This window comes from Musca autumnalis, unplaced genomic scaffold, assembly GCF_047663935.1.
Source record: "Musca autumnalis isolate F117 unplaced genomic scaffold, ASM4766393v1 scaffold_3, whole genome shotgun sequence".
In the NCBI taxonomy this organism is placed as follows: Eukaryota; Metazoa; Arthropoda; class Insecta; order Diptera; family Muscidae; genus Musca; species Musca autumnalis.
Genome location: NW_027411866.1, coordinates 2,063,095 through 2,086,878, shown reverse-complemented (window position 1 = coordinate 2,086,878; position 23,784 = coordinate 2,063,095). Strand labels below are relative to the sequence as shown.

General features: G+C 34.6%; 2 protein-coding genes across 3 annotated transcripts; one reads left to right on the top strand and one right to left on the bottom strand.

The window, feature by feature from the left end:
- Positions 1–177: 177 nt before the first annotated feature.
- Positions 178–4,460, bottom strand: LOC141397466 (sodium/potassium/calcium exchanger 5-like). Its single transcript, XM_073973705.1, has 6 exons — positions 4,194–4,460; positions 3,877–4,116; positions 3,156–3,491; positions 1,715–1,930; positions 1,445–1,642; positions 178–872 (listed from the first exon to the last, which is right to left on the bottom strand). The coding sequence occupies exons 1-6, from the start codon at positions 4,348–4,350 to the stop codon at positions 436–438; spliced, it is 1,584 nt and encodes a 527-aa protein (XP_073829806.1). The 5' UTR covers positions 4,351–4,460; the 3' UTR covers positions 178–435.
- Positions 4,461–13,681: 9,221 nt separating this feature from the next.
- LOC141397571 (sodium/potassium/calcium exchanger 5-like) lies at positions 13,682–21,768 on the top strand. 2 transcript variants are annotated; one of them, XM_073974007.1, is made up of 7 exons: positions 13,682–13,777; positions 13,850–14,053; positions 14,112–14,299; positions 14,352–14,538; positions 20,697–21,002; positions 21,067–21,168; positions 21,225–21,768. In XM_073974007.1, the coding sequence occupies exons 1-7, from the start codon at positions 13,693–13,695 to the stop codon at positions 21,569–21,571; spliced, it is 1,419 nt and encodes a 472-aa protein (XP_073830108.1). In that variant the 5' UTR covers positions 13,682–13,692; the 3' UTR covers positions 21,572–21,768. The 2 variants fall into 2 exon arrangements, with proteins under 2 accessions (XP_073830108.1, XP_073830107.1); XM_073974006.1 differs by having other exon boundaries at positions 14,112–14,302.
- Positions 21,769–23,784: the final 2,016 nt, after the last annotated feature.

Sequence of the window (23,784 nt, the reverse complement as noted above, 5' to 3'; positions counted from 1 at the left end):
TAATTTTCTTAACTCTTAATTTTCATAAGAAGGCACATGATAAATGTCTTTCATTCTCTGTAATATTTGAGCACAAGTATTTGTAGTTAACATTTTTCGTCTCCAAAGTTCTTTTTCGATTGAAAAAAAAAGTATTCAAAATTTGATCTTGATAAAATTCTAAACCATTCATATTGATAAAGTTATATAATATTGTTTTGGCTTATAATTTTAATAATATTTCTATTATCATTTCTTTTAATTGTTTATAGATGATAATGGTAATTTTTCATTTGGTTTATATCAATTTTTCAACATTGATTATTGACGAAAATCGCATTAACAGTTATTTCGTTGGCATTAATTGAATATACCGTTGCTTATACCTATTATTACTTAAAATTTTCATTTTCTTATATAAATATTGAAAAACAAATAAAGAAAAACTAAAATTAATTAATGCGGACACACGGGTAAATTGATGTCGAAGAATACATTCAACTGCATCAGTGTAGTTAATGTCATTATTAGAAAATAGAGCACCAGACAGGATAGACCCACTTTGCGATTTAATGTGAATTTATTAAGTACAAAAATGACATATAACGCAACCAAGGAAGTGAGCAATGCTATTCCCGTGAATGTCAATCCCTCGGCGTTTAGTGATAATGAAGCTTCTTCTGGGTTATCGGGCAAAAAATATGACTTAACAAACCATGGCAGACCCAAACAAAGTAAAATATCAAATGTATTTGAACCAAGCGAATTACTGAGGCCTTTCGATGCCTGGCCTTGTCGTGTAACCACTATACTGCAAATTGCTTCTGGTATACTCATGCCAGCAGCCAATATGGTCAGGCCCATAACAGAATCTGGTATAAGTAAGGTATCGCCTAAAAAGAAAATAAAATTAAAAATAGTTATTTATTTCTGCATAGCGATTAAAGCTTTTAAGCCAATGAACATTGCGATGTTCAACACAACCACAAAATACTAACAACAGATGAGCAAAAATGTATGTTTAATCGAAATATGAGCACACATACATACGTAACTACTTATGTATGTTCGCATTCTCAAATCACCCAATCCAATCATAAAAGGTGTGAAAATAATGATCTTCTTTGTAGCGCCATGTCAAAGAATTGACCAATCATTTCAATATTTTTAAATAAACATCCACTTTGATAAGATCATTTGCATACAAGGCCTAACCCAACGCTCTCACCAATTATGTGGGGCATAAAACTCTTGAATATCAATAAAATTTTAATGGGTAGCCAATATAGGTATATATTTCATTTCGTTATGGCCATCATAAATATTGAAATATATGTATTTTAAACCTAGTAATCGCAATTTTAAATCTCTTAAAGTTTAACGGCTTGGGGGTGTATGCCACGATAAGATTTCATTGTGGTCGTACTTCTTAGAGTCCAATATACATTGTTTTTATAGCACGTACCTATTATTGTTATACCAAATGCCACCACATAAGACATAATGCCGGTCCATAAAATCGCCATAAAAAAGGTTAAATATTTGAGAGAGTGTCGTTTTCGGCAATTTGGCACTGTTAGCCACAAAAGTATAGTAATGGGCCAACGGAAGATATACTCCACCTTCGAATACCCATCAGAAGACCAGGGAGATCTGATATTTTCTATAAATATAGATTAAAAAATGATTATATTTTATAGTTGCAGAAACTACATAATTTCATTACAGCTCTTACCTTCTTTTTCTTGCTGTTCCAAATACAACATCATGTGTGACGAATGCAGACCCCTTTCCAAAGATATATATGCCTCTGTGGCAAGACTAAATTTAGAATCATTTTTCATCAGTAGTGGTGTAAATTCCGTAACTTCTTGATAATGGAATGTGTGATATCCACATTTTTTTAAAAGCCTCTTGGCTGTTTTGGATATCTTCTGATTGTGATACATCACTATAAGCAATAACAACAACAGAAAGTGAAAACAAATATTAATATTAAATCAATGTTAAGCGAAAAATATAGGGGATTCTGTTTAAGCTCTGTAGTGGTGTGTAACTCATTTTTGCTGTTACCGACAAAAATCGATAAAATTAAATCGCATGATTATGACTAAAAACATTAAGAAAAGTTGACATCACTGTTTGTGTCGGTAGATGCTAGCGACTACTTTTTATTCATTGTTAACTTACCGAAATATTTCGTTAATTATCGAAATTATAAGCATTTTAATATTACCGACAATTATCGATAACCGCAAAAATGAGTTACAGAATCCCGCTACTAAAAGCATAAATATACAGGATAGTCTCGATAATTCGGACATCACTATTTTTTCCACTTACAGAATTTTTTACTTCTTTATTTCATTTAGGTGTCCGTTTTTAGCAATTGCAATTAAAAATATATTATTATGCACCTCCCACGAGTGATCTAGTCATAAAAAATATTTTTTATTTCTTTGTTGTTCGGTAATCCGGTCAATTCGATAATTCGGACACCGTCAAAACATAGGCTGGCCGGATTATCGAGATTATACTTTATATGTAAGCTAACTAAAAACGAAACCGGCACAAATATCATCTGACAAATTTTATCTGCTGCATGGACCAACATAGACTACTGGTCTAGGGATACGTAAAATCGATTTCGGTTAATCGATTATTAGCCGTAAAATTTCTAAAAGTCGTAGTCGACTATTGACTGTGCGAAAACCGGATAATCGATTATTCTTAATCGACTTTCGAAAGACGGGGTCAACTATTGGTCTGTTCCAGAACTGGAAGAACTTACTAATTTTTACTATTTTTTGCGATAACATAAAGGAAAAAATTTTATCGTAGTAAAAAATAGTAGCTTCTTGCACGTCCTGGAACAGACCACATTATTCGTAGTCGAGCATCAGTCATATTCCATTATTATTCGTTGTCGACTATTAATCGTGGACCATTATTAGTCGTAGTTGACTATTGGGTGTGCTAAAACCGCGCAATGGACCGTACTTTTTTTCGGCGGTTAACGAATAATCGAAAGTCGACTTTAAGTACACTCTCAAATAATCGACTAACCGAAAATCGAGTTTTAAGTTTTTCACGAAAACCGTATAATCGAAAAACCGATTATTGCATTTCACTATACTGGTCTGATCTGACGGATCTTAAACAGTTAAAAAACTTACCCAACATATAAACAAAATAGGCTACTATAAGTCCTATTGCTTCATACCACATAACTTTGCCATCTCTTAAAATGCCAAGCAGTGTTAAGACTGCAGCGAGATATACCAAACAATCACGTGTTATTGGCCACCAATCCAATTTAAGATAGCTTAGCGCAAATAGGCCACAACATGCAGGCACTGCCAATATATTAAATACAGCAGAGCCGACAATGGCACTCACGCCAATATCTCCTTTCGTTATAAAGGTACCAACAAAATTCATAAACAATTCTGGGCTGGATACAGCAGCTGCCATGACTGTAGCACCAATTACATCTTCGTCAATTTTGAAATCTATTGGGGAAGGGATAGAAAGTAGAGATGAATAAGTAATTTATGATCAGATATGCCTAGGGCTCAGTTCTGAAAAACACTTTGAAATTCAAACAAAATTGAAAGGCAAGTGAAACTGTCCACTCCTGTCAAGGCATGGGTTATGAAAATAATATTTTTAGCCCGGTATGTCGCTTATTAATGTGTAGTCTTATAAAATGTTTAAATCTATTTAAGTTTAGAAACATTTATGGCCTGTTTTTCTAAGACGATTCGAAATCAAATGAATCAAATATTTACATATATTTTTTCAAAACATATTCAAACGATTTTGGTTTGGATTCGTCTTAGAGAAACAGGAGTTTAATTTTGCTATATCGAATTATAAATATGTTTTCAAACTTACTCGCACAAATCTGTTCAATACTTGGAACCATATAATCATCACAAACTGCCGCCAAGAACCAAAAACCATAAAAAATCAACAAAATGTGTAAAATTATCCAGCCATGAAGTCTCTGGTCTCGACTCAAACCATCCGATGGAAATTCCAAGATAGCAGGAGGAGTACAATTACCAATCTCCGTTTCATGAGGCCAATAATCCACCGATAAGATTTTTCGTTTATAAGAGTTTTGAATCCATGCTGTAGTATTTAAAAATACATATAAATTAGTTTTCCAAATTACGTTTTGCAAATAATAGTTTTCACCAAATTCTTACAATTTTCTTGTTCTTCCAAATGATCCGCAGTGTCCACCAATAAAAAACGCAAATAAAATAGGGTTAATATACCAAATACCAACAGCATTCTCAATATGATAAACATTTTCGTCACTTTCCATTTAGAATTGATAATTGATCGATTTGAAAATGTCATATTGAATTTACGCTGATTATCTCTGCTGCAGCCACCTCTATTGGCGAAACGTTAGTGCTTCACTAGTCGTTTTAGTTTTTTGAATGCAAATGCCCGTGCCACTTACAGCCTCTTATGTACCCATGTGATTTTTGTTGTTTTTATTTTTAAGGGAAATATTTTCTTTGTGTGTGTGTGCTTCTTTAAAGAAAACAAATTCCCGCCAAATGACAAATAAATGATAAGCCTTATTACAGAATTATACAAAACATATTTAATGGAAATATTTCACTTTTTCGCTGCTGCGAAGAGGGAACCTAGTACCTACAGGTAGTTATGAAGAGCAGGTAGGTAGATTTTGAGATGGGAAGAAATTTAGACATTCACGATATAAGTTTCTTGGGAATTTTCTGGAATTTCTATAAACATATTCTTTTATGGAAAAAGAATAGCTAGGAAATTTACAGAGTTCTGTTAGAAAATGTAGATTAGAGTAAGCAACTTCTTTACAGGACATGTGTATATTAAATAAATAATATCTTAATTTATTTCACAAATATTCAATGGCAACATAAAAATCTGTTCTTATTCAAAGGCCCAATTAAATTATTCCCATTACCATAATCATCAATTTTTCCCCAATCCTTTTTCGCAAACAAAAATACCCACCAAAATACAATTTGGAATCCCTATAAATAATTGAATTTTTCCAGTTTTTGTTAGTATTTTGCTGATGTTTGTTGTCTTGACCGACAAATGTTTACAAAAATATGTTTGCTGAAGATTTGTAGTTAAATTTAAACTATGATTGATTTACAATCATTTGGGGTGATTAATAGAGGTCTTATCGGTAGTAAAACTAATCAAATCGGAGGCAATTAATACAGGCCCATAAACGTAGCGTGCGCCAAACGCCATCTCTCCATCGGACCAGAATGTTTAAATTTCTTTTTGCAAAACCAATTTTGTTTACTACAAATATTATAGAAAATAATTATAGAATATAAACTAAGCAACACACATTTTAAGATAACCACAAACCACTGTTGTCAATAGGCGATGAATGAATAGCCTAATATGTTAAATAATTGTTGGTGAACTAATTAACAGTTCAAGTAATTGGGAAGAATTTGCCAGCTGTTTGTTGAATACGCAGGTTGTCAGGGTCTATTTTCCTTGAGGTATCAGTGCCCAGCAACATTTTTGTACCCAAAAAGAAAATGAATCATTAGTGCCAGTGATTCCAGACCCCCTTTTTATTTGAAAGAAATCATAAATTTTACAAGAGCTTGGTGCAGCGACTATGCAGTCTATTTTGCATCTTGAACATGACATTTTTAGCATAAGCGTACTCTGTACGGTTTGACGTACGATCGTGCGTTGCGTTGTTTACAGTGACTCGAAAATTCAATTTGCAAATAAAAAACAAGTAAGAAAAGCGTTAAGTTCGGCCGGCTAAATACCAAATTTCAGCCATTTTGGTGGGATAATGAAGCTAAAATTTTCAAAATACCGAAATTCGGTAGGTACCGTTCTATGGGGGCTATATGAAGGCGTGGACCTATATGAACAAATTTCAGGTGGAACGATTTTTTATATCCTCAACGAAGACGAATTACCAAATGTCAATCATTTTTATGGGGTACAGAAGCTAAAACCTTCAAAATACCGAATATCGGAAGGTAACGTTCTATGGGGGCTATATGAAGGCGTGAACCTATACCAACAAATTTTAGGTGGAAAGTTCTATACACCCAACGATAACTAAATACCAAATTTCAGCCATTTTGGTGCGATAATGAAGCTAAAACCTTCATAATACCGAATATCGGGAGGTACCGTTCTATGGAGACTATATTAAGGCGTGGACCTATACCAACAAATTTTAGGTGGAACGTTTTATATCCTCAACGAAGACTAATTACCAAATTTCAACCATTTTGATAGGATAATGAAGCTAAAACCTTCAAAATACCGAATATCGGGAGGTACCGTTCTATGGGGGCTATATGAATGCGTAGACTTATACCAACACATTTCAGGTGGAATGTTCTATACACCCAACGATAACTAAATACCAAATTTCAGTCATTTTGGTAGGATAATGAAGCTAAAACCTTAAAAATACCGAAAATCGGGAGGTACCGTTCTATGGCGGCTATATCAAAACTTGGACCGATATATCCCATTTTCAATACCAACCATCCTGCAAGTAATAAAAACTTTTGTACCAAATATTGACTCTCTATCTTTAAAATTGCGAGCTGTATCTTGATTTCAACAGACAGACGGACATGGTTAAATCGAAATAGAATTTTATGCTCATCAATAATATACATACTTAATATGGTCTCCGACAAATATTTCGATGTGTTACAAACGGAATGACAAATTTAATTATACCCTCCATATGGTGGAAGGTATAATAATTAAAAAAAATTAAGTTATAGTGTTGTATTTATAAATGCACTTCAAACAACAAAATAATTTTTCATGATGGAATCTTACATAATTTTTATACCCTCCACCATAGTATGGAGGGTATATTAAGTTTGTTTTTCCGTTTGTAACGCATTGAAATACTCATTTGCGACCCTATAAAGTATATATATTCTTGATCAGGGTAAAATTCTGAGTCGATCTGTGCACGTCCGATTTAGCTATAATTTGACATTTAGGGTTCTTAAATATCAATAAACTTATATAAGAAAACTTGTGGACATAGGTCCACGTTTTGGTATAGCCCCCATATAACGGTACCCCCGATTTACGGTATTTTTACGTTTTTAGCAACATTTTCAGACCGATGTAGCTATAATTTGGCATATAGTGTTCTTAAGTGTCAATAAACTTTTATAACAAAAGTTGTGGACATAGTTCCACGTTTTGGTATAACCCCCATATAACGGTACCCACCGATTTACGGTATTTTGACGTTTTTGGCTACATTTTCAGACTGATTTAGCTATAATTTGACATTTAGGGTTCTTAAGTGCCAATAAACTTATATAAGAAAACTTGTGGACATAGGTCCACGTTTTGGTATAGCCCCCATATAACGGTACCCCCGATTTACGGTATTTTGACGTTTTTAACTACATTTTCAGACCCATTTAGCTATAATTTGACGTTAAGGGTTCTTAAGTGTCAATAAACTTATATAAAAATAGTTGTGGGCATAGGTCCACGTTTTGGTATAGCCCCCATATAACGGTACCCCCGCGTCTGCTCAAATTTGTCTGGTGTAAACGCCATGGTACAATTATTTTACAGGTAGAGGCAAGTGTTGTTGTACAACAAACGTAGCAACAACGACATACAAATTTGTTTTTGTATGTAATACCAGTGTCAATGGTATTTGTAAAGAAAACATAAAAATTGTCAATAAATTACTTTAATTTCAAAAATAAATATTTTTTGATTTGGTTACATAAATTTGAAAATTATGAATGAAAATTCGATTTATGTTCAATTCTAATATTTCCTACCCATTCCTCTAAGTGGATAATTGCCTCAAATATGCCTCATCGAAATAATGGTTTTAGACCCCAAGTATGTTTGGACGAAATCCATTTCAGACAATTTGGAGTCGATTTAGCAATGTCCGTTCGTCTGTCCGTCTGTCTGTTGTTGTTGTTGTAGCATAAAAACCTACATAGAACCGTAGGTTTGATGCTGGGTTGCCAGCCGCTGGCCGAAACACTATGGTTTCGGGTCAATCCGGTACGATAGAACCCGCTGTCGTGGGATTGATATGTCTGTCTGTCTGGCTGGCTGGTGCGCACCATAACTCTCGAAAGAAGCAACCGATTCGAACCAAATTTTGGGTATCGTAATATTTTGTCCAAACTTAGTTTAAGTTCGAAGATGAGCCCTATCGGTCCCTCCCCCATTAAAGTTTAAAAATGTTCGGCATAATTGTGCACACGATAATTCCTGAAGGGAGTGACCGATTTGGCCCATACTTTACGAATCCTAATGTATCTACCAGATATAGATCAGGTTCGTAAATGGACCCTATTTGTCCACTCCTTCGGGTACCACCCACGCAAAATTTCGGTTAAGTTCACTTTAAGACCTGCTCTCGAATCACTTTAATTTGTATTGAAGCAACTTGCATTCGCTGCCTCAATTACGACGGTAAATGTTTTTGTCAGGGGCAAGCCCTTACTTCTTGAGAAAACAGCCCGAAAGGTGTAACAAACCTTTATGGCACTATATATTGTGGCTGGAGAGCACGATAACTCACGATTTGATCATCCAAAATGTGAACTTCGTCATATTTTATCCAAACTTAGTTGAAGTTCAAAGCAATACCGGTCCACAACTTCCGGTACTTCCCCCCAATATTAAAAAAAATGTCACTGAAATGTTATGCACGATATATCTTGAACGGGACAACCAAATTTTGGGCCAAAATTCTGCAAAGACTTTAAATACATTACATCTGTCCGTAGATGAACGATTTGATTCACATAGGCTGAGGGTATATTTCTGTCGGCAAAGCCGACTGATACATTTTTACTTGTTTTTTTTTTAATTTTACAAAATAACACACATTGTGTGCCACCTTCCATCCATTGCACTATAGGTAATTTGCCCAGTTTTTGAGGCAAAAAGTCGATTTTGCAACTTTCAATAATAATAATTTTTTAGTGGGCATTGAAAAAAGAACATGTCAAAATTTATTTATATGAATGATATTTTTCAAAATAGCGTCATTATTGCGGTTTAAATTGCAGTCAAAGTGAGAATTTCGAAGAAGAACTAGAAGAATATATATTGTACTGCATATTTCAATGTATTTAAAAACGCTGAAAAATAAACCAAATATAAATATATGTAAAATGGAATAGATTGGCAATTACGAGAGGAATTTATTTAATATATAATATAGCTTAAACATTTTGGGTAGCGACCAAAAAAAAAAAAAAACACATATACTCAGAAATATATATTTTATTTTTCTTAAACTCACTTCATATAGACTTATACTAAATTGGCCGTGTTTGGCCGTGATTTTGCCACCTAGAACACATTACTGAAAGTCTTCTGCATTAGTATTATTAGGTTTCAAAACCCGATTTTGCCCGTTTTTTGTTATTTATAAGATTTTATTAGGTTACTTCTCAATAAAAAGTCCTAAAATTGTGGAAGTTTGGTTTGAGGAAATAAACAATAAATGTAAAAAATATTGTTGTTTACAATTTCATTGCAAGTAAAATAAGTAATGGCGACAAATTGTTCGGTATATCCGTGGTTTTCAATAAACGGTGCGGCAGTAGTAAGCTTTATTTTATCTCTCTATTACATATTAATCATTGATACGGTTTAAGGGAGTACTAAACTCGTCTTTGTTAGCGTATATTAAAAAAAATATACAAAACAATAGTAACAATTCATTGGAAAATCTACTCGCGGGGACAACATTTTTGTTACTTACTACCTTGATCGTTTTCAACAGTTTGTTGTGTATAAGAAAACTAATGAAAATTGCATTGGAAAAAATAGCTTTGTTCGTTATATACGTAGTTGCTTATAACCGTTGTTCGTTATATCCGAATTTATCTGTAAAATTATTTGCTTTATCTCACCTTTACACATAAATAATTTCAAATGTTAAAAAATCCTTTAATTCCGCTGTTATTAATTTTTGTCTCAAAAACAGGGCAAATTACCTATAGTGCATTGTCTGTTCTGAACGGAATCACATATGGCAAACATTATCTTAAATTGACAATAGGTTGATTTGCATCATACATAAACATCGATGTAAATGTAGTCCAGAGCAAAGTCGATCAATATATGCTACCTATGGATTTATATATGGTCAGACAAATGACAGAGAGAAGTCCTGTTCTGCAAAAACATATTCTCTTAAGTTGTGCATATAACAAAAAATGGCACAAATATCTTATAATACGCAAAATTGCAGTGTGTAGATCGATATTGGGTATGTTGTTGTGTAGTCCGTCTTGGGCTCCAACTTCGCGGTAGCTAAAATCCCTCACGAAATTGTTGTGAAGAAACGTACCTCCGTAGAACGGTACCTCCGGGTTTCTGATGTTTAGAAGGTTGTGGCCTCAGTATCCCTCCGAAATGGCTGAAATTTGGTATTAAGTCTTCCTTGGAGGTATAAAACATTCCACCTGAAATTTGTCGGTCTGCATATAGCCCCCATAGTACGGTACATTCCGATTTCCGGTATTTTGAAGGTTGTGGCCTCAATATCCCGCCAAAATGGCAGAAATTCGGTATTAAGTCTTCCTTCGGGGTAAACAACTTTCCACATAAAATTTGTGGATTTAGGTTCAGGCCTTCATACCTTACCTCCCGATTTTAGGTATTTTGAAGGTTGAGGCTGTGGATATACATTTCTCTTTTTTACTGAACTGTCTGAAAAGAATTTTAAACAGAAAAATTTTACACGCAAACATTTTTGTACCTATTATTGAAATATTTGTTGCATAATTTTGCATATGTCATATGTTTCGATTGCAATTTAATCAGAAGCCAAAAATATGTCCAGTCCAAAAATTTTACATGAATCGGACTAAAAATAGGGGTTGTATAAAATTCCGCTGTCTAGTGGTGTCATAATATGTGAGGCAGTTCGTTCGCACTCGAAGAATCTTTTATTGATATGAGTGAGGCTTTCCCGTTTTCTCTTCGGAGATATTCGTGGGAAATAGTTTTTATTCTGAATGATATTTTGCTCTCACAATATATATCCCTAATATACAAGGGAAATAGAAATAAGAATACAAAATGTCTATTGAAATTTGACACTAGTATTACAGGAGAATCAAAACAGCTGGTATTTAATTCTACCTGTAAATTATTGTACCATGTGTAAACGCCTAGTAAATGACAGCAGTTCATTGCTTTTGAAAAATGATGTCTATTTCAAAACCTGCAAGAATATACAAATTTTTACTACGATATCAATTTTTCTTTTATGATATCGAAAAAATAGTAAAAATTAGTAGATTCTTGCAGTTCTGAACAGAACCGACATGATGTCGATTTATAACTGATTTCAAAACTTAAAAGACAAAGTCTTTTCCAATTACATGGGGATCAGATTTAACAAACCCACTGGGTTTCAAATGTCAATTCCATTGCTTATATTTCAAATAAATCCACATGAAGAAGGTTAACCCTGCAAAAGGCTATAATATAAACATGACCTTACTTATAGGAATCGACTACATTTTAATCAATTTGAATTTTTCCTTTCTAGGAAATGCTCCTTTGGGTAAACATTAATAATGAAGTATGTATGACTAACTACGTTATGACGCAGTACTCTCGGTTTCACATGATTTCCACATGATTTACAGGAATCCCCTTGGCGAACATTCCTGACCAGAGATAGCTACGATATTTAAATTCAAAATGATTACCTTTTTATCGCTTTTCACTTTGCCCAATTTAAAGAAAAAGTTCCCCGTTCAAGCAACACTATCAAGACCCATAGTCTTAATTAAAATTTAATTACAATTTCCTCGGGGTACTATTCCATTTCAAGTTCATATTATTAGTCCGAAAAAATATAATTTAATCGGCATATAAATCAAGGCGGCGATAACAGAATAGACACAAACACACTTGAATTTTTTGGGCTTATTATTTGAACATACATATGTATATGGAAACGTTCCCCCTGTGTTGCTTTCACGCTCACCGCGCACCTATGCATGACGTCAATTAAGAAATTCAATGACATCAGTAGTGACTATCAATCGTCGAAAGGAAAGTAATCGCCAAATTCCATCTTAAAACTGTCGCAGATAACCAAAATAACTGCCGTTGAAAAAAAAAAAACAATAAAATGGTGGAAAATACAAATGCTAATGTTCAAGGGCCCTGCGCAAACACATCACAATTTATATTTTAGGGGCTTTATGATAAAACAAAAAACTGAAAACTCCTTTTACACCCAAAGAAAACTTTGATCCAATTAATTGAGATCACATACCTGATGAGTTTGAAAAGATATAAAAACTGAAAAAAAATTTAACTAAAGGTAGTGTTACATTAGGCAAATATTCGCTCCAGCGACCGGCAGTGTGCGCTTACTGAGAGCAAGTGAGCATAAATTCAATGTATTATTAACACTCACTTGATCTCAGTAAGCGCACAATGCCGGTCGCTGGAGCAAATATTTGCCTAATGTGACCTTACCTTAAGTCTTATGCCAGACTATGAAAATTTTCATTGAAAACGTTTTGTCATTTTCTTCCAAAATTTTCATTGACGTCTACCTACACACATATATGAAATCATTAGAGTTGTGTCGTTCATGAACGAACCGGCTCAAAGGAACGATTCCGTGAGAAGAACGAACGGATCAGTATCCAGCACATTAGTTTATGTCGTTCATTTAGATCTCTGATGGCCAAGACATCGCTGCTTACAAAATTTGCAGCAAAACCACCATAATTAGTTTTACACACAAAATATACTTACGCAAGCTGCGTTAACGAAAGCATCACAAACTGACACACACAAAACAATCAATGTAGAGAAGAGGAACCATGAACGATATTCAAAAGAAAATGATGGACTAACATGTTTTATTGAATGAAAAAGAGCCAACGAACGAAGTGAAGGACCCGGATCATTTTGGTGAACGGAATGAAAAAGATCGATCCGCTCAATGAACGAGATTGCCCAACACTAGAAATCATATGAAAATTTTCATATTTTCATTGCTTTACATTGGTTTAAGAGTTACGAATTTAAACACAAAGAATAATTTCAGATTACAGAACCTTGTGTACAAAGTTTCACTCCCTTCACACCCCTTACCTATAAACCCATTTTCATGTTAATGAAAATTTCCATAGTCTGGCATAAGACTAATTTTTTTTCGTTCGTCTGTATTCGTAATAAGTTAGACATCCACATACAGACCTTTTTCGTAGACGCGTTCCATATTTAGTAAAGAATTCCTCATTTAATAATCAGCGCTCTACATTTGCGCTAAGGCGAGTAAATCGATCTACACAATTTGACAACTCGTGTGAGAAGAATACATTTAAAAAAACATGTGGTTTGTCAATGGCGCATTGTGTTAGTTCTGGCGCCATGTGTTAGTCAAAGATCACATTCGAGTGGTTTCATTGAAAACTTACAAATTTTTTTGGATGGAGTTCCCCACTACAGCAATTTCATGATATTACTCTAGTATGGAACTCGATCTAGGGCGCATGGTTTCATTACAGTTTTCAATGAAACCACTCTAGTAGTGGATCTATTAAAAGGTTGAACGTTGGTTGATCTGCTACATGACTTGAATTTAACCAAGGGAAATGCCATGAATTTATCTAACATTTTTCTTTGGGTTTTTTTTAATGAATGTCATTCAAAATAAATAAATTATTCAATAAATGTTACCCAATGGATTTTACGTATAAGAATGATGGGGACATTTCTTCTTTGAGTAAGCTATTATTATCTTGGCATATTCGATATAAAAAATGTTATTAATTCTTTATTTTCTACATCTTCAAAGTTCGCTCCTTTTTTCATCGAAATCACGAGAATGTGGCAAATTGTACCATCAGTGGAATAGATGCCTTTCCAAATTGGTTTACCGAAACGGGTACACGTTACGACTATGTTCTGCTATGCCTTGTGATAAATATGTATTTATTTTTGGGCGTGGCCATTGTTTGTGATGAATATTGTGTACCATCAGTGGAGAGATTGTGTTATAGTAAGTCCGAGATGTACAAGAATTTTAAGGTGTTAATGTTTGCAATGTTTTCTTTAAGAATTGAACATGTCCTACGATGTAGCTGGAGCAACATTTCTTGCCATGGCTACATCAGCACCGGAGTTTTTTGTTAATCTATATGCCACCTTTTTGACTGAAGGAGACATGGGTATTGGGACCATTGTGGGTTCTTCAACGTTTAATAGCTTGGCTATAACAGCATTTTGTGGATTTTCGGCTGGCATGGTGGTATGAATAGGGAAATTGAAAAATTCATTTATACCTTTCTCACACACAGGGTATCTCCTTGGATTGGTGGCCATTATCCCGTGACCTGCTATGGAATACTTTAAATATAATCCTATTGGCCCTATTCATGTTTGATGGTTATATATTTTGGTATGAAGCTGCAATACTCATAACGAGTTTCTTCATCAATATCATAAATTTGTCTCTGGATGCCGTTATACAAAAGAAGATTAGAGGTTAGTGTTCGATAAGTTTAATATTTATTGACAATGTGTGTTGGGTCTACGCTGGCTGACAAGGACTTTTTATTAAGGAATCACTTGTTGGAAGTAATTGGAACGGCATTTTTATTAAAAATTGATTGTGTTCAACTTCCCCATTATTTCTTTTCAAACGAAGTTTTTGACACAAATTCAGTCAATTAATGTCTATGATCAGTTCAACGCCATGTGTATAAAAATTGGATTTTATATATCGTCGCCCTAAATGCCCGAAGACGTAACCCATATGAAAATAGAAATTCGTTTTTGATGGAATCTGTTACACAACGCTAAAATACATCCTCTGGCAAACTTTCAAGCTTCTAGGTTCAAAAATAACGATCCTATTCAAGAAATGGCATTTCGAAAAATGGGATAACATTGCAGATGTTATAATTACGGATCCCATAACCAAGCGTTTTCGTGGTTTTAGTTTCATTACTTACTCCCATTCGTACGTGAGTGATAATACTCAAAATACTCGCCCTAATAAGATTGATATTGTATAAAACAGTTTTTCATTTTATAAGGTTTTAGGCTTCGCCTGTAAAGTTTTAGTTTTGTGGGTTACATCTTCGGGCATTTATGATGACGATATGAAAGATATGTTACTCGCATATGCCGAGAAAATCGACATTATGGGTAGAACTCTAAAAGCTTCAATAGCCACATTTGAAAAAAAAAAAATAATATTTCCAAGTGGGGTAGCAGTATATTGCGAAAGTAAAAGGTTAATGAAATCAGAAGCAAAACGGCGACTTAAGAGAATAATTCTTCAGAAAATTTGTGAAGCCGTAGAAGCCATAGTCAACAGTAAAAATTACAATGATTATGCCGACGAAGAGTCATTTGGATTCACATAGGTAGGAAGACAAAAACTAGAACTAATTGGAAAGCGTTATTGAAGACTGTTGAATCTTGATGTCAGTTGGCTTTGTACAGAAGACATTCTGAGTCTAGCTGTACAGTCAAACGCACTGTAATGACCCCTTGTCCTTATGGGATTTAGAAATGTCCGTCTGTCTGGTTTGCTGGTGCGCCCGATAACTCTCGAACGGATCAAACGATTCGGTCTAATATTTGGCTTTCGTAATATTTTGTCCAAACAGAGTTTAAGTTCGAAGATGAGTTATATCGGTCCACTTCTTCCGGTACCTCCCCCACAAAAGTTCGAAAATGTTCGGAAAATTTGTGCGCACGATAACTCTTGAAGGGAATAACCGATTTAGTCCATGCTTTGCACATCCTGAAATTTCTACCAGACTTCGATGAGGTTCTTATATTGGCTCAATCGGTCCACTCCTTCGGGTACCTTCCACACAAAATTTCGGAAAAAGTCCAGTTTAAGACCAGCTCTCGAATCGCTTTGATTTTACTTCCTGACAAAATAGCCTGAAAGTTGTAAAAACCCCTATGACACCGTGTGTAGTTTTTGGAGCGCAAGATAACTCTCGAACGGATCTGCCGATTCGGTCCAAAATATGGCCTTCGTAATATTTTGTCCAAACTTAGTTTAAGTTCGATGATAAGCCATATCGGTTCACTCCTTCAGGTACCTCCCCCACAAAAGTTCGAAAATGTTCGGAAAATTTGTGCGCACGATAACTCTTGAAGGGAGTAACCGATTCAGTCCATGCTTTGCACATCCTAATATATATAAATGGGATTCTAGCCGGTATTTACCCAAAACATGGGTAAATATCCGATAAATTTCTTTTTTCTTTTTTATAGCTTTGTCGAGGATGACTTAAATCTCAGGATTGTGCACTTAAATCGTGGGTTAATTCATTTGATATATGATAAAGTTTGGATCTCGATCCAGCATTTATGTTTTCCTGCATGGAGCACTACAACAAACCGCTTTAAAAGCTCACAAACCTTTCAAATATCAAAATTATACTGTCACAATATATGAGAGACTTACCGAAATATGGGCCAAAATTGGCCATATTTTAACTTGCCCGTATCAAAAACAGGCAATTTTGTTCATAGACAGTTAAAATTTGCTAAAACACTGGGTTTTTGCATCTAATTGGATGATTTTAGTTTCTGAAGTTTATACCCACATATTAGGTAAATACCTGGGTATTTACCCAATTTACCTATTTTAATGGGTATTTACCATTTGGGTATTTACCCATTTCCCATCTTTAATACATATATCTAGCAGGTAAGATCAGGTTCGACTATGGACTTTATTTGTCCACTCCTTCGGGTACTTCCCACACAAAATTTCGGATAAGTTCACTTTAAGACCTGCTCTAGAATCACTTTGATTTTTGTTGAAGCAACTTGCATTCACTGACCCCCTTTACGATGGTACAATTTTTTTCAGGGGCAAGTAAATACTTCCTGAGAAAATAACCCAAAAGTTATAAAAATTTCTATGGCACCATGTGTAGAGGCTGGACGCACTATAGCACTCGAACTGGCCTTCGACATATTTTGTCCAAACTTTGTTTCAGTTCGAAGATGGGCAATACCAGTCCACAACTTCCAGTGCTTCCCCCCAAAATTTAAAAAAAATGTCGCTAAAATGGTATACACGATACACTTTTTTGAATAGGGTAACCAATTTGGTCCAAACTTTGGATCTTTTAATATTTTGTCCAAATTTAGTTTAACTTCCAAAAATGTCCCATAGTGGTCCTCTCCTTAAGGTAACATCCCGGCAAAAGTTCAACATTTTTGTTTAAGTGCGGTTTAGGGTCTGTTCGAAGATCCTTTGAAAATGTATACCGATGCTATTCGTTGTTGTCCTGTTTACAGCGATATTATGTTTTCCGTGGACAAGTTCACGCTTCCTGGCATACTGGTGCAAATGTTATACAATAACCCCTGAAGTGACTAGTGGGTGCGATATCTATCGAATAGATATGACTCCCATAATAAGATCTACTTTCATAATGGACTATGTCGGTCTATTCCTTCAATTATCTCCTCCGCAACACTTTTGAACTTTAATCCTAATCCACATTTTTGTCGGCAAGCTCAAATGGTTACGTCTTTGGGCATTTCAGTTGACGATATGTGAACTAAAGGAACTACATATACAAGGAACTATAGTTTCGGAATAGTTTCTTGGAACTAATTCGTACCTGAAATACACAACTCTATATTATTCTGAAAAAAGGAAGGCAATAAGGTCGGGAAAATGTTGTTAGCTGCTGCTTTGAGAATTGACATTTCAGATGAGAATCTGAATTTACACCCCTACTATTATCATCAATTTTGAAACCCAATAAACTTAGTCTTATGTCAGACTATGAAAAATTTCATTAACATGAAAATGAGTTTATAGGTAAGAGGTGTGAAGGGGGTGAAACTCTGTACACAAGGTTCTGTAATCTGAAATTATTTTTTGTGTTTAAATTCGTAACTCTCAAACCAATGCAAAGCAATGAAAATAACAAAATTTTCATTTGATTTCATATATGTGTGTGGACGTCAATGAAAATTCAAAAAAGAATGGCAAAGAATTTTCTAATGAAAATTTTCATGGTCTGGCATAAGACTTACTAAACCTTAATAAGGTCGAAACCTATAACTCTGCGTGTTGCGTGTGCGTTCAAAAATACAAAAACAAAATATATGTATTTCAAATTGAAATACATGTATTTTGTTTTTGTTTTTTAAACGCACACGCAACACGCAGAGTTATAGGTTTCGCCCTAAGACAAAAATAAAATAATTTCAGAATTGGGTTCGAACCTGGGTCTCCGACAACCAAGTGACACGGCCTCTCAGCTTTCTAAGCCACCATCAACATGTCAAAGCTTTCAATGACAAATATTGATGATAAAATCTTCGGATACAGAAGGACAAATACAAATAAAGGTGAAAAAAAGCTGTCAAAGTATTTGTAAATAGCAGTTAAAAATAGCGTTGACAGCCAAGACGAACTATAGGAAAAGTTTGGAATTAAATAACTGACATTGATGCGTATATACAATTTTCGAATGATTTACGCCTCGGTAGAACAATATAAGGTAACAGCAATACCCAACTGACTGAAATGGGCTGCAATGTTAGTGTCAACTTCCATACGACATTTTATGTACATACATATACATATGTATTTATTTCACCTTCGTTCACCCACAAAAATAACATTCTAATATGCCTGATGATCGGACTTAACAACCCGTGCTACATATAATGGTTGAATGTATGGGACTTCGGTGAACTCCTAATTTAGCAATGCACTTCTTAGGTCATAACAACTCAACTCGAAAGAGGATTAATTAACAACAAGTGAGCCAAGGCTACAGTCGGGTCGGGACCGACTATGTGATACCCTACACAACTACCCCTGTTCATAAGCTTTTGACTAATAAAATTCAAAATATTAAAATTGGAATAGTTTAGCGCCTTTGCTCTGAATGTCTTCATTAACACGCATTTAAGTGCATCGACAGTACAACCCAAATAAAAAATGGAAAAGTGGGATGTATGCCAACCATCAATAGGCTTCTTTCTCTGTTAGACCCCCATCAACCCCCAAAATTTCGTGAGGATTCGATCAAAATTTCGTAGTGTGATTGCACAAAAATGGAAAAAGGGATGCATTACCGACTATTGCGATATCTCTGTTGTTTGACCACCTATGACAACCTACTTCACATCGTTGTAAAGGTGATATTTTCTACTTTCCTTGCCAGGTTTTGCTTTCGATATACCTCCTACAGAAGGGAGATATTAACTTTGAAATAAAACGTTGGTCTTTTTTCCAAATATTTTTTTGTCACATTCCGACACCTGAATATTATCCGACCATCACAAAAATCAATAGGCTTATTTCTCTGTAGGATCCCCATTAGCCCCCAAAATTTCGTGACGATCCGATCAAAATTACGACCTGTAGCGTGATTACAAAAAAATTAAAAAATGGGATGTATTGCCGACTATTGTGATATCTCCGTTATGTGGCCACCTACGCCAACCTACTTTGCATCACTGTAAAGATGGATTTTCTACTTTCATAGTCAGACTTTGTTTTTGGAAGACCCCCAACCGAAGCTGTGATATTTGTCATTATTATTAAAATCGCAAAAATAAAAAGTTGGGTTCTATTAGCGGCTATTGCGATATATTCGTTGTTTGATCACCTACGAGAACCTACTACATCATTAGAAAGGTGATATTTTCTACTTTCATGGCCAGGTTCTGCTTTTGGTATACCCCTTATTGAAGCTGAGATAATCGATTAGGAAAAAAACGTTGTATTTTTCTCCAAATAAGTTTTTTGCCCATTACGACCCCTAAATATTATCCGACCATCACCAAAATCAATAGGCTTCTTCATCTGTGTGACCCCCATTAACCCTCAAAATTTCGTGACGATCCGATCAAAATTGAGACCTGTAGCGTGATTTCCAAAAAAGTGGAAAAATGGGATGTATTGCCGACTATTGCGATATCTCCGTTATTTGGTCACCTACGCAGACCTAGTTTACATCGTTGTAAAGATGGGATCTTCTACTTTCATAGCCAGGCTTTGCTTTTGGAAAGTCCCCAACCAAAGCTGTGATATTCTTCATTATAATTAAAATCGCAAAAATGAAAATTTGGGTTTTATTTGCGACTATTGTGATATCTTCGTTGTTTGATCACCTACGAGAACCTACTTTACATCATTAGAAAGGTGATATTTTCTACTTTTATTGTCAGGTTTTGCTTTTTGTATACCCCGTATAGAAGCTGAGATATTCGCTTTGGAAAAAAACGTTGTCTTTTTATCCACATAAGTTTTTTGCCCATTCCGACACCTAAATATTATCCGACCATCACCAAAATCAATAGGCTTCTTCCCCTCCGGGACCCTCATCAACATCCAAAATTTCGTGACGATCCGATCAAAATTGCGACCTGTAGCGTGATTACAAGGTTTAGATGGACAGACGGACGGACTGACGGACGGACACACATAGCCAGATCGACTCAGCTCGTCGAGACATTCATTTTGGTATATAAGTATGGGTCTACGACCATTATTTCGATGCGTTACAAACTTTTTGGCCAAAACCAACTTATAATACCCTCCCCACATAGTGGTGTAGGGTATAAAAAGAACTTATATTACATTTTCATACTAGTATCAGGGGCTATAAAAAGTTAATTGTTTTTATCCATAGATCCTGAAAAGCCTTGTCCCTGCATTTGCTACGTACCACGTGGTCCTGTACAAGATTTTGTGAAAATGCTTGATCCTGATCATTCCGGAGAGGAGTCATTCAACTTCTCCAGATGGCCAAAAAATGATAACAAATGGGTTAAATTTATTTGGTGTATCTCATATCCACTGGAAGTGTTAATGTTTCTAACAATACCAAACGTACGTCGAGATTGGGGGCGAAAATATTATATGCTGGGCTTAATTATGTCAATTATATGGATTTCAATTTTAACGTATTTAATATCCTGGATGCTTACTGTGGTTGGTATGAAATAAACACACACACACACTTGATGATGTGAATCTACTTAACTAGAATTCTTAACTAGGTTATTATTTACAAATACCCGATTCAATAATGGGTATAACAATTCTAGCAATTGGCACAAGTATTCCGGAAGCAATATCCAGTGTTATTGTAACGAAGAAAGGTGAATTTCAAAATTATATTGGTCTAATGATTATTTATTTTATTTTTTCCCCCCAGGTTATGGTTCTATGGCAGTTTGCAATGCCGTTGGCTCAAATAATTTTAACATCTCATTTTGTTTGGGTGTTCCATGGCTTTTCAAGGCCATCTTCATGCCTGCTAATCTACATCATCAGTATCAGTATGCAATATCCATTAATTCGGCTAGTATTTTTTACTCCACTGCCATTTTGGTAGCCTCTTGTTTAATATTATATGCTTCATTTTTGGCTACAAGATTCCAACTGGGCTTTGGGGTAGCAATTATTTGTCTAATCTCGTATTTGGTGTATATCGTATTGGCTGTTACATTAGAAATGTATGTGTTTGAAGAACAAAATCTGCCACATTGTCCCCATACATGATGAAATATGACAATAAGCCGCGACACTAAGAATCTTTTTTGAACCCTTCATTTCCTAGCTAAATGAGAAGAAATTAATAATTAACCCCATAAGATATGCAACATAGTATGAAATTATCTGTTATAATTTTAAATTATACATCACATCAGATTTTAGTAGCTTTCAAATAACGAAATTAATAAAAAAAAACATTAAATACATATTGTCATTTATGATTGTTATGCATACTATTTTCAATTAATTTCAAATATTTTTCAAACTGGACTATGAATGAAGCCACCCACATGCCTAATTAGTTAATTAAAATGTTATTTTGGGTTCTTGTTAAAAACTGGGACATTTAAACGTAAAACGACAAATTGTAAAAATGAAAAGAAAACTCGGAAATAAACAAATGTTTGTGTTAATTTACTTCTTACCGCCTACATGTAAGTTGTACGATAAAATCGTTTATAAATACAAATATTTAAATGAACTTAAACAAGACTTGTATCTTTGGATTTTTTTATTTAGATTTTTCTATATAAAGGTGCTTATGCACTACAAATATTTACCGAAAGTAGAATTAAATGAAATTTATTTATTTGCTAAACACACACATACAATGTTTAACAGTGTATGTGAGGTAACAATAAAAGTCAGTTTCTACTGGCGACAACCGATTTATATGGTTGACCAGATGATATATGTATATCCATACATATATACAAATATCCCCCATACCTAAACATGAACGTCAAAGACGGACATATACATACATACATACGTACATACATTTGTATATATACAAAACAACCATAACCAAATCTTGCTTAATTCACTTTGTCACTTTAATCTTCTAAAGATATAATTTCTTCCAACTTGTTTGCCTTTATTGTAGGAGAGAACATCAAACTTTTTGTCGTCGTCGTTCTTTCAACAATGAAAATTTAGCTTTTTTCCACACACCTATAGCACCCATACCAACCATACCTTCCTTCTCCAGCATTGATTGTTATTTAATGTACATATCTCTAAGTATGTACGAATGAAGATAGCAGCAAGTATCTATTATTTTGTATAAACAAGCGCACGTTTGATTCCGATGGAAGTCTGAGCTCCTGAAAACAAATAAAAAAAGATCACTCACCACTATAGCCACTAATTTTTTTATTACTACTCCCAACGATTTTGCGGGCAGAAAGTAGATGAAGGCAGAAGAGCGGGCATTGGGCGGTCGGTATGTGACCGATGTTGTTGTCGTCGTAGTCGTTGTCACTTAATGACAAACAACGATGATGATTTTCTTAATACAACCAGATTACATTTGAATTATTCTCTCGTATAGGACACACGGTGTCCCATTGTATTCAAATTAAAGTAGAAAAATGATTTGTGAAAAGAAAAGAAATTTTAAGTGATAATATCAAGCAAAAACACACTCACATGACATGGCTGGATATACAAATGTTCGTACATACATACATATGTACATAAATACAAGTCATCACTGACCGCACAACATATTTATACAATGCAAACAAATGTTGCGGGGGAGTTTGGAAAAATATGAAAAGCAAAGTTTACGAATATTTACGAGCATATGAATCTCAAAATCGGGAACTGAGGGGGACAATTATCAGCGAATAATCCAAATTAATGTTTCTATTAATTTGTATAAAAGATGTTGTTTCTACTTAAAGCCAGGACGCCAGTATGGATTAAACATACAGAGGAATGCCACTTCCGTGGCAAGAAAAAATACCTGAGATACTAAAGGCATCATCGATATATCAGTCGAATTAATGGCGCTTGACCTATTAATGTTAATGGGGGGTATGTTAAGTTTGTCATTCCGTTTGTAACTACTCGAAATAATAACCTTAGACCCTACAAACTACAGTCGAACCTCGATTATCCGGGAATAGATTATCCGTAAACCTCCATTATCCGGGAAAGGAAAACACAGATTTTTTGTTGATTTCACACCGATTAACTGTGAAAACCTTTATGATCCGGGATTGTAATTCATTCGTCCATATTTCAATGGACAAAAAACGAATTATTTTAGAACAGTTGCAATCTTTAAAATTTCGCATTAAGTTCGTAATTGCTCTTATTTATAAATACTTGCAAGAACGCATATTTTTTATTAAAAATAAATTAGAAGCAGAGAAAATCGATTATCAGTAATGCTTCCGGTCCCCACCATTACGGATAATGGAGGCCCGATT

Bases quoted from the DNA above. Each gene is read 5' to 3' on its own strand.
- LOC141397571 (XM_073974006.1), top strand. From the start codon at position 13,693: ATGTCATTCAAAATAAATAAATTATTCAATAAATGTTACCCAATGGAT. The intron at 14,054-14,111 runs GTAAGTCCGAGA...GTTTTCTTTAAG, and splicing joins AGTGGAGAGATTGTGTTATA to AATTGAACATGTCCTACGAT. The intron at 21,003-21,066 runs GTATGAAATAAA...ATTCTTAACTAG, and splicing joins CTGGATGCTTACTGTGGTTG to GTTATTATTTACAAATACCC.
- LOC141397466 (XM_073973705.1), bottom strand. From the start codon at position 4,350: ATGACATTTTCAAATCGATCAATTATCAATTCTAAATGGAAAGTGACG. The intron at 3,492-3,876 runs GTAAGTTTGAAA...CTTCCCCAATAG, and splicing joins TATTGAACAGATTTGTGCGA to ATTTCAAAATTGACGAAGAT. The intron at 873-1,444 runs GTACGTGCTATA...TTTTCTTTTTAG, and splicing joins ATTTGGTATAACAATAATAG to GCGATACCTTACTTATACCA.